At 33.6% G+C, this 11,214-nt stretch overlaps 1 protein-coding gene across 1 annotated transcript; it reads right to left on the bottom strand.

Moving 5' to 3' along the window:
* Nucleotides 1-585: 585 nt before the first annotated feature.
* On the bottom strand, nucleotides 586-10,755 carry LOC132553917 (flap endonuclease 1-like). The gene is made up of 13 exons (XM_060218205.1): nucleotides 10,611-10,755; nucleotides 9,345-9,447; nucleotides 8,475-8,577; nucleotides 8,231-8,294; nucleotides 7,255-7,364; nucleotides 6,319-6,455; nucleotides 4,986-5,052; nucleotides 4,264-4,395; nucleotides 3,180-3,212; nucleotides 2,818-2,871; nucleotides 2,348-2,412; nucleotides 2,063-2,183; nucleotides 586-1,656 (listed from the first exon to the last, which is right to left on the bottom strand). Exons 1-13 carry the CDS (start codon nucleotides 10,690-10,692, stop codon nucleotides 1,588-1,590), a joined length of 1,140 nt encoding a protein of 379 aa, XP_060074188.1. The 5' UTR covers nucleotides 10,693-10,755; the 3' UTR covers nucleotides 586-1,587.
* Nucleotides 10,756-11,214: the final 459 nt, after the last annotated feature.

Genomic DNA, 11,214 nt, shown 5'->3' with positions numbered 1-11,214 from the left:
TGGTGCAAGTTATGTCCCATTACTTGGTATTGTAAACATCCCTCCACGTGATGTGATGGTACAAGTTATGTCCCTTTACTTGGTATTGTAAACATGCCTCCACGTGATGTGATGGTACATGTCCCTGTACTAGAAGTTTAGAATAGCCCTCCCTCTAATACAGGAGAAATGTATTATAACTCCTTATTATTTCTTCACTTTAAATGTAATTTAAATTCTTTGTAAATTGTTTATGATCAATGTCAATATTTCATCAATCAACTAAAACAAGTGATTCCACTGGGATTTTAGTGCCAACCATTCTTTGATCTTCATGTGATCTTTTCTCTGTTTTTGCTCCTGATTACATTAAATTTGAAACACTCTCCTATGAAAGAGCAACAATTATCATTAACTGTCAAATCACAGATTGCTGCCTTTTAGTCATTATGCTTTTTTCTAATCAGTCTTAAAACCAACAGAAATGAAATAAAAATAAAAATAATAACAAGAACTGATCAGGGACAGATTGCAGACAAAGGATCATGGATGAAGGGAGATTCGAATAGCTAACAAAGGGTAAATGAAGATAAGATAAACAACGAACACATATATGATCAGGGTGTATTTTGTTTTTAACAAAACAACACAGAATATCATAGCACAATAATAAAATCACTAACAAAGGATCATAATTCTCAGTTATGAAATCAGGATTTAGAAAAGATGTTGAATATTTCATACGATAGATTCAGCAAGAGTACTCTGACCATAACATAATATACATAGTAAGACTTTAAGTCAAATGTACAATTAAACACCAGTTCTACCTTATGCCTTAATCAGTGAAAAAGTTTAGCAAAACTTAATTTTTTGCAGAGAGATCAACGCAGATCTTCTGAAAGAAGGAATTGATAAGTACTAGTGTATATGTCTAGTGTCTACTGGTATCAGACTCATGTCAGTTAGAAATATTGGTACTATGGTGAAATTCATTCAGAAATTAGACAAGGTAAAGTGACAACCTTCAGCTAAGTAAATGATTTTGAATAAGGTCTGCAGAGTAACCTGAACTTTTAAGCATTCACCTGTTCCTTTACTGCTCAAATCCTAAAACTTTATCAAATTCCATAACTACATGACTAAAGCTTCATTTAAATACAGTTTATCTTTCTGAAAATATAACTTCTGAAGGTAATCCCTTGATTCAAAAAACCCTCTCATTTTCATTTTCAAAATCATTTTCCATATGATTTTCACACTGAATAAGAAATTACCAGAGTCTATATATAAAGAATGATCCATCACATAGAGACCCCTGTTAACTATATCTACACACACCGACTCATGGTTTTTAAATCAGTCCAATAAATGACAAAAGTCAGGGCCACAGAACGTGCTTTTATATCACCAGTATCTGGCTACAGTGAAAGTAAAACCTAGGCCACTCTGTATACAAGTCCAAATTGTGTGACCAGTCCAGGAAGTTTGTTGATGATCCTCATTACTTGATAGGCATATGCATGTGTCATAATCTTTACAATGTGCCCCTCTTGAGCCATCTACCTTTTTCAAAGTTCTATAAGGTCTTGCATTGGTCACTGTGACCTATTTTCCTCGTTTAAATCCACCACCTCCTCGACCCTTTTTCTTTGCGGATCCTTTTTGTTCATCCAGCTGTAACACATAAAACATGATTTTAGTTCAATATCTACAATATCTGAAAGAATCATCTACCATCATGTAAAAAGGAAATCACTTTTCTTTTAAAAGGTCCTACTGAATGAAAATAAAAGCCTTTCTTATTTCTAATCGATAAACCAAATTTCAAATTGGTAAAATATTAAAATTTTTTTTTTCATTTTCTGCATTTAACACTTTCTTTGGGTATAATATCTTTAAAGATTGAAAAAAATAACATCTTTCCTAATGTTTTAACTGATCCCTCAGAGTTCACTTTAACAGCCTCGCACTATCCTGAAAAATAACTGCAGACAACTTAAAAGTCATACATCTGATCTACAATCAATTATTCCCAACATCACAAATGATCTTAAGTTTTAAATATTTCGCAATAACTTACTTTCCGCTTTTTGGCCGATGATGTTGTTGACACAACAGAGAAAAATGAGTCTAACCGACCCTGAGTAGTTCCTTGGCGGGCTTTTGTTAGCTTCTTAATTCCATTTCTCATTCTGTCCTCACTGGAAAACACATGAAATACAAATAATGGAAAATACTTAACATATAAAGACAAAACTATTCACCATGAACTTATATGTACACATGTCAATATTGTTGTTATATCTATCAGAAATCTTATAAAAATACAAAAAAAATCACTTTGAATAGCTTGAATAAAATATACCTGAAATTTTTCTCTTCGCACATGAACTTAATTAAACCTTCTTCATCTGGTTCTGACCATTTGATCTGAAATATAGATAATCACATACATGTATTGTAATCTCCTTTGTATTCTTTTGGTTCTCTTAATCCATAAATTTTCATGTCCTCAAATACAAAGACTGTCAAAATAATTCTGCAGTTAATTTATTGCATAACAGTGAAAGGAACCAATAAAATTTTCTATCAGCCTTAATTGGTGGTGTAATAGATCAATTATTGTCAGTCCTTAGTTCTGACATTTAAGCCTTTGACCAAGATGGAAAATGTGGTCTAATAGACGGCAAAAAGGTATTGTGGTTAATGAGCAGTTCCAGTGATAGTACTAAGGAGTGATACTGGGGTAACACTGGGGATATCATCACCGCAAACATGTGTTTTCATTTTCAGGACATGTCAGATATTTTAGAACGTAGATTAAAATATACATACGTCTATTTCATCTGGTTCTGTTACCTCCGGTTCTTGAAACAACCGCCGTGCCTCCTGCAAGATAATTGATAAATCATTGAACCATTTCATAACAAAGAGAAATCATGGACATATATATATCAGATATGTTCAGTTCTCTTCTACTACAGAAGGACCAAGTCTGGAAACATTTAAAGTGTTTTCACATTACATGAAAACTTTATACAAAACTTTATAATCAAATATTGCAGTTCCACTTGCACATTAATGATTGTTTTTCTGGCTATTATACAAAATTGCGAGTCATCATATTGGAATAATCACTGCAACTCCAAACAATTCATAATTTTGTACTTAAAGAAAAAGGGAAAACTCAAGTATACCTTGTACATCCAGTCTTCTGGAACTGTATATTTCTGTAAGAAAATAAGAAACTGGAATAAATTGTTCTAGCTATTCAAATATATACTAAAATGTGTGTGCAAAATGATCTTCTAAAACAATTTATATATTCAATGTTATATGTTAAATTAACTTTAAAGTTGAAATTCATCTATTATTATATATACTTTAAAAATCTTTAAAGTTGATATCTCATTTAGCCTTTATTCCTGTTTTTGAGGTATGAATAAATTCAAACCTTAACATCTGTTACAAAAACCTCTGTGTGTCTATATGAATGAAAAACACTTTACATTCAAGAAATCCGCTTGGTGGCAACATTGTATAATCTTTGTTTGTTCTTTAAAAGTTGGAAATCTGCCATTTTTAATTTTCTAATCAGTCTCAAAATAAAAACAGAATTTCCAAGGAATAAGAATCACCTACACATGAAATTTTCAAAAAAAAATCCATCCAGTATTTCTCATGAAATAGTGATAACAAACATTCAAAGTGAAAATAGCCACCTATCAGCCATTTTGCTTTTCTGATGCAACTCAAAACTCCAAAGGGCACAACTACAGACCAAAGGGGAAACTATGTTTTAAAATTTGGGAAAGATCCATCCACTCCTTGAGAATAGCAATCAAACTTTCATAGTTAAAATCAAAGATGGCAATCAATCAGCCATTTTCTTTTTCTGATCAGTGCTGAAATAAAAAGATCCATCCTGTTAATGATAATCTTTTGTTGTTAAAATCCAAAAATTTTCTGATTCCCAAATTACAAGGGCACAACTAGGGGTCATGGGGAACCTGCAAAATATGACTGTCAAAAACCAAGATGGCCACCTGTTGCTGATGTTGTTTTGAGATTGTCCTAAAATGGTCTACTCACAACTAGGGAGCAAGGTACTATGAACTGATCTGAAATTTGTGAATGACTCATTTATTGCTTGTCCAGAAACAGTGATAAAAGGAAGTGGTCAAGGATGGACAAATGACAACAGATGCCAGGCCATTCAATAGCCAACCAATTGATGATGATGGGCCTGTAAATGAAATCCTTACCATTCATCATACAAACCTTTGTGTCTAAATGTTTCAGGATTTCTTCAATAGATTTGTGTTGTTTAATAAGATCAATAGCTCTTTTGGGTCCAATGCCTCGAATTGACTCACAATAGTCACAGCCTAATAGTATGCATAAGTCAATGAACTGGAAGAGATAATATGCTAATTGAACTGCAATATTAAACATGTAGCACTGAATTTATATGTTCAAATATTTTTATTATGTATACTTCATAAAATCAATTACAATTCGTAATATCCCCTTGCTCACCCAAATCTATGTAAGAGAGGTCATTATTCATTTTAATGCCTCCGCTAGGAATCGAACCCGGGACCCCTGGCGTACTAGTCTGACGCTCAACCAATCGAGCTAAAGAGAAGTTCCCTCTAGCCGAGTGGTATATTGCGGCTAGTATTTTACCAGGGTTACATCTATATTCAGAAGAGGATTTCAAATAAAAGCACTGGTATAGAGTTAAACTCACAAGTTATTCAGATCATTAAGGACCCCACAATATAGGGGGAAAGGTGCTGATGGCAGGACTTATAACGTTTTAACAACAAGGCATCAACATCTTGAAGGACATTATTAGGTATAGTCTACCTTTATGTTCAGTACTCCTGTAACCATGCATTGTTTTGCTGTTTGAAGTTGAAAAGTATAAACTTATTAGTACAACAATATGGCTACAATGTTAAGTAACATATGAATTGTGAGGCCAAGACGTGACTTACTTCATCCTTTTCTAATCCAATTTCTTCTAAAATCTTGCTGTAATAATATTCCTTTATCGGTAATTTTCTGTAAAAAAGATACAAAACACTTATACATTTAATTATTAATCAGTATCCTTCCATATCTTACACACATTAGGATGGTATCCTCCCATAACTAATATATATCAGGATGGTATCCTCCCATAACTAACATATATCAGGATGGTATCCTCCCATAACTAACATATATCAGGATGGTATCCTCCCATAACTAACATATATCAGGATGGTACCCTCCCATAACTAACATATATCAGGATGGTATCCTCCCATAACTAACATATATCAGGATGGTACCCTCCCATAACTAACATATATCAGGATGTCCTCCCATAACTAACATATATCAGGATGGTATCCTCCCATAACTAACATATATCAGGATGGTATCCTAACATATATCAGGATGGTATCATAACTAACATATATCAGGATGGTATCCTCCCATAACTAACATATATCAGGATGGTACCCTCCCATAACTAACATATATCAGGATGGTACCCTCCCATAACTTACATATATCAGGATGGTATCCTCCCATAACTAACATATATCAGGATGGTACCCTCCCATAACTAACATATATCAGGATGGTACCCTCCCATAACTAACATATATCAGGATGGTATCCTCCCATAACTAACATATATCAGGATGGTACCCTCCCATAACTAACATATATCAGGATGGTACCCTCCCATAACTAACATATATCAGGATGGCACCCTCCCATAACTAACATATATCAGGATGGTATCCTCCCATAACTAACATATATCAGGATGGTACCCTCCCATAACTAACATATATCAGGATGGTATCCTCCCATAACTAACATATATCAGGAAGGTATCCTCCCATAACTAACATATATCAGGAAGGTCTTGTAAAGGTTTTAAATCATTAGTCCGTATCCTTCCATAACTTGTGTCTTCCCTCACTCTAGTTGTACCAATTTTACGTTTTAAATTATCTTGAAACTTAAATATATATTGTCAAATAAAATATTTACCATAACAGATCTAGAATTCCAATAGTGACACACTGAAATGAGGTAAAAGTTTTAGAATCCATGTGACCACACTAACATATTCATCAATCTCTGATCCACTTATGGAGTCATTCATATACCACATGATTTACGTTCTGAAGCATGTTATGGACATGATAAAGGTCTTACAATATAAAAGCTCACATAAAAACCAGAATGATACATCTGTTCCCATTTCATAAAAGCACAATTACTGCTAAAACTACTTGGAATGCTGCCTTATCCTTTATTAACTACCTTGCCTCGCTGACCGTAAGATTCCTCAGTAAAACATTGGTACCAAATGTGAGAGCATCCATATCTTCTGTACTGGTAGCGTAAACTTTTCCTGCTTTCACCAAAGCTGCACACTGGGCCTCTGCCTCACCTGGAGCCTACAACACCATATCTTGTTCAATATTTCTTGTTTGTTTAAGTTTCCTTTTTTTTTAAATTTACAGTAAGATTGCTTTAAGATACCATTAACGAGTACAACAGCCAGAAATTATTGATGAGTACATCAACTAGTCACCATTAATGTGTACATCAACTAGTCACCATTAATGAGTACATCAACTGGTAACCATTAATGAGTACATCAACTGGTAACCATTAATGTGTACATCAACTAGTTACCATTAATGTGTACATCAACTAGTCACCGTTAATGTGTACATCAATTGGTAACCATTAATGTGTACATCAACTAGTCACCATTAATGTGTACATCAACTAGTCACCATTAATGGGTACCTCACTTGGTGACCATTAATGCATTCAGTGTACCTCATCTAGTCATCCTTAATGCCTACTTCACCAAGTCACCATTAATGTGTACATCAACTAGTCACCATTAATGTGTACATCAACTGACGACCATTAATGGGTAGCTCACTTGGTAACCATTAATTGGACCTATCAACTGGTCACCACTACTAAGTACTTCATCATTAATGGCTTTATGGATGCCTCTTCAGTCACCCTTAATGGGTAGTATACATGATCACAGGGAATCGTTTACCCAACCACAATAACCAGATTTTCAATATTGTTTTCTTTTATTTAAAGTTGGCATTAATAAAAAAAAAGTTGGGTCAGGAAATTGGAAAAATGCCAATTTTCTAATGTGGCCTTACATTGAGTTGTGCAGTCGGTGAAGCATACATAAAGAGGTTGACTATTGTTTCTACTTACTTCAACAAAAGGAATTCCCATGTGTTTAAGAAGAACTTTGCAATCGTCTATGTGCCCTTTGTTCATCTTCACCAATCTTTTGCTGAATTTCTCAATATTTTCTGCATCACCTGTTGTCAAATAATGCAAAAATAAAATAAACATAAAAAAAAAAAAAAACTTGAAGACCTTAAATCAGTTGATAACTACTTGATATTGATTTGTTTCTGTAGTTTTAACAGTTCCACTGAAAAGGTTTTATGAGCTGTAGTTCCACTAAAAAGGTTTTATGAGCTGTAAAGTCATTCCTGAAATGAACATGTCAACCTTAGTTTCCTCCTATCGTCACCCAGGGCTCTCACACCCTATTTTGGGACTGGGGCCCGGGGCCCTTAGAATTGGGAAAAAATAATGGTGTTTTCCTTGGAATTGGAAAACTTGGGACCCAAATTGGGGAAAAAAATATTATTTTGCATTGGGAATGGGGCCGATAATCTGGCAGATCGAGAGCCCAGTCATCCTCTGTAGGGTGATAGTTTACTCCAGTTGTCATCTGCAGAGGGATACAGTTTTCTCCTAATGTCACCTTCTCTTTTCTCATATTATCACAATCTGGCCATAGTTTACTCTGGTAGAATACTCCTACCATCACCCTCTCTAGTGTTATAGTTTACTCGTGTTTTGTTTAATCACTTCCTTTCTATAACAATTTGAAATAGCAGGTCCAATAACACTAAATCCCTGCAATTTTCAAGAAAATCAAAAGGATTAAAATCTAGTGATCTATAGTTAAAGGTATGCACAGATGATGAGACACTAGAGATAAAGACAAAAATCAATGTTTTGCCACTGACATGAAAATGATGGCTGTAAGTGTTGCCAACATACAGGGCCATTATTTATCTGTTTATTTTTAAAACAGATGATTTCCTTGACTGTAGACTATTTTGTATGCCTCCTTGTCATTTTTAACTAGACATGTCAATGTTTGACTTACCTTTTTCCTCAGCCTCAGTCAGAGCTTTCTGTGCCTCATCCCGTTTTTCTTTTCTCTTGGCCAGCTGTCAATTCACACGTAAATCATCATTAGATATTGTCTTTTCTAGACTAGAACTAACGATGCTTTATTATTTAATTATCCATTTGGTTTCAAGTGTTTGTATTTGATACCCTTCTGCATTTGAAATAAAAAAAAAATGTTTTTGTATATATGAAAACAATAGCTCAAAAAATAACCTTACCTCTCCTGATTTCATGTCTGGTGGCTTTCCATCAAATACATAGACAGGCTTGATACCATTCTCAACCATACGGATAGTACGATAGAACATTCCCATCAAATGGCTAGCAATAATAAGTCAAAAACATAATAACATTGAAGGAAGATGTCTAAAACATGAACTCATTAAAAAAAATTTCAACTGTAACCAAATAGAGTGATGGCCACAACCAAAATGCTGCAAATACCAGTGTCAGTGATTTTTCTAGTAGCAGTCAATGCTTGTTTAAATATAGAAAACAGCAGCATTTTTGGCAATGGGAAATAGCCTGGTTTTGGCAGTAAAACAGGGCAAATACTTAACTGAATGCATCTTAAAATATGACCAGCAGAGCAAATACAAGAAATCATTCAAATGGAAAGACAGGAGACAAAGATATACCTTCAAATATATGATTATCAAGAAATGACATTCCTAGATGAAGGAAAGCATTCAATTAAACTACTACCCTGGTTTATCACTTAACACATAAATATTCAGGAATCACAAACATCTGGACTCTGATGACTGGTTTGACTTGACATATATATTACACTATTGTAATGTTTAAGATAAATTCTTTAAAGTGATAAAACTTAACATACTTCATTTCATGATTAATCAATTCATAATTTTTGAAGTGTCCCAGATATTTACCTTTTGCCCAATTTTAACCCTGTATCTTAGTTTCATGATACTATGATAAAGATAATCTTGATATTAACAGATTTATACAATACTACATTGTTACAGTACTTTAAAGTACTTTAATTAAATGTCATAAATCAAAAGATATTGCAATAGAGTAAGAAATCAGGACTTCCTGTATATTACAGACAAAGGCAATGTTACCTGGTGGTCTCTCCATCCTCAGACATCAACTGATTGCCATCCTGACGCACAGCAATGAGAAACTGGTATATGCACATAGAACCATCAACAGCAACCTTACGACCTGCAAAATACACAACCATTCTGAAATGTATAAATCTAGTACTTGGAGATGCAAATTTTGATAATTAATAGTAATGTGAACCAATTGAAGCTGTGACATTGGCAATCCCACTCATTAGAAAATTGCCTGTAAGGTATCCTTACCTACCTTATCACAGCTAACAGGTTGGTAAAATTCAAATATGTCTCAATTTTCTGATAAAATGTTTTGTTGTTATTGACAGTAGGATTGAATAGTGGTATGGTTATCAACAAAAACTTAATATAGTTTAGAATTTTTTTGTGTGGAGATAAGGCCTATAGCTTTATATCCCAGACTGTGAATATGACAAGGTTAGAAAACCACAAATATGTGTATTATATGCAAACTAGTCTGAAATATGAATTTGATACTAATAATAGCCTATATCACTTAAAGTCAGTTTTTTTTTCAAATTTGTTTCCCAAGTTGTCTTTATTTAGTAATGAAACAACATACAACTGCAAAGCTAAAACTGGTTCGCACAGGGGAAAGTAAAAAAATAGATGCAGTATTTTCAACCTTAAATACTTACACTACAGCGGTACAATCGCTAAGACACTGACAATTACATCAATTTTTAAAAAAGTAGCCATCACTTTCAGTATGCACCTTCTAGTAAAAACAGTAACATGAAATGAAAGGATCTCGGAGCGCAGGTGCTCTGCACTTTACCATGTAGCTAACTTCTGTGTTAATCAAACTATGACAACATTTTTGCTCTCCTGAATTTGTTTTACTTTCTTTTAATTATTGCTTAACATAAAAGATTATTTTATTCTCATGAAATTGGCATGAATTAAAATTTCAATAAAACTTGAAGTATTTCCCAACAATTGTGATAGATCAGTCTTCATTTTGTGAACCCCTAACCATTTAACCAAGTTGTATTGTTTTATTTTGTTGATATTTTCAACCGAGAATGTCATTTTGACATACAAGCTTCTCTTTCCATGAACTGCCAGACTCATATCAATAATGCACAAACGTATAGATCACATCTCTGATATAATAAGCCTCTGAACCATGGGAGCTATGTGATGTTGTAGTATTATAATGCTTAAACGCATTCTCCAGCTCTCAGGTCACCAAATAAACACTATCAGATTATGATTGTAGATCTCACACAATAAATCGACATTTACCAAAATAGTTTTTGATTTCATTCTCTTTCATAGATGATGGTGCATAGTCTCCTAAAAGTTTTGATAGGCCTAGAATTCCCATCACGATGTGAAAAACTATTCTTCACTTGTTTTCTTCAGTTGTGTCAAAGAGCTGAGAAAGCACTTCTCCCGCCAAAATATGTCAACACAACAATAATTTTGAGATAGTTTCGTATCTGTGAAATGCAAAAAAAAATCAATACAAAATTACAGATAGATATTCAAATACAATTGCTCTCAAATCAACACATCCTTCTCTTATTTTTCAGTGGTAGAAGTTTCCTTGGTTCAACGAAAAAATTACATTCGAAACTAAGCAATTATTTCACTAACATCTGAAAAGGAAAAATTATCTCCAACTAATGACAAGATGACTACACATATAAGAGTTATCTCCTTTTAAAATCTCGCTGTTCAAAGATATGCAATAGTGATGTGATAATATGCAAAACTGTAATCGAAAAATATCTGTTTAAGTGTTAACACATTTATTCTTCTATGAACCTTAAGTGTACTGTATTCAAATCAACCCCAACGCGACACATTATTGTTATAGTATAAACAATATCATGAACTATTCAAA

Source organism: Ylistrum balloti, unplaced genomic scaffold (assembly GCF_031769215.1).
Source record: "Ylistrum balloti isolate Yb309-2 unplaced genomic scaffold, AGI_CSIRO_Ybal_v1 Utg370368, whole genome shotgun sequence".
Taxonomy (NCBI): Eukaryota; Metazoa; Mollusca; class Bivalvia; order Pectinida; family Pectinidae; genus Ylistrum; species Ylistrum balloti.
This window is presented reverse-complemented; position numbering and strand designations above follow the sequence as displayed.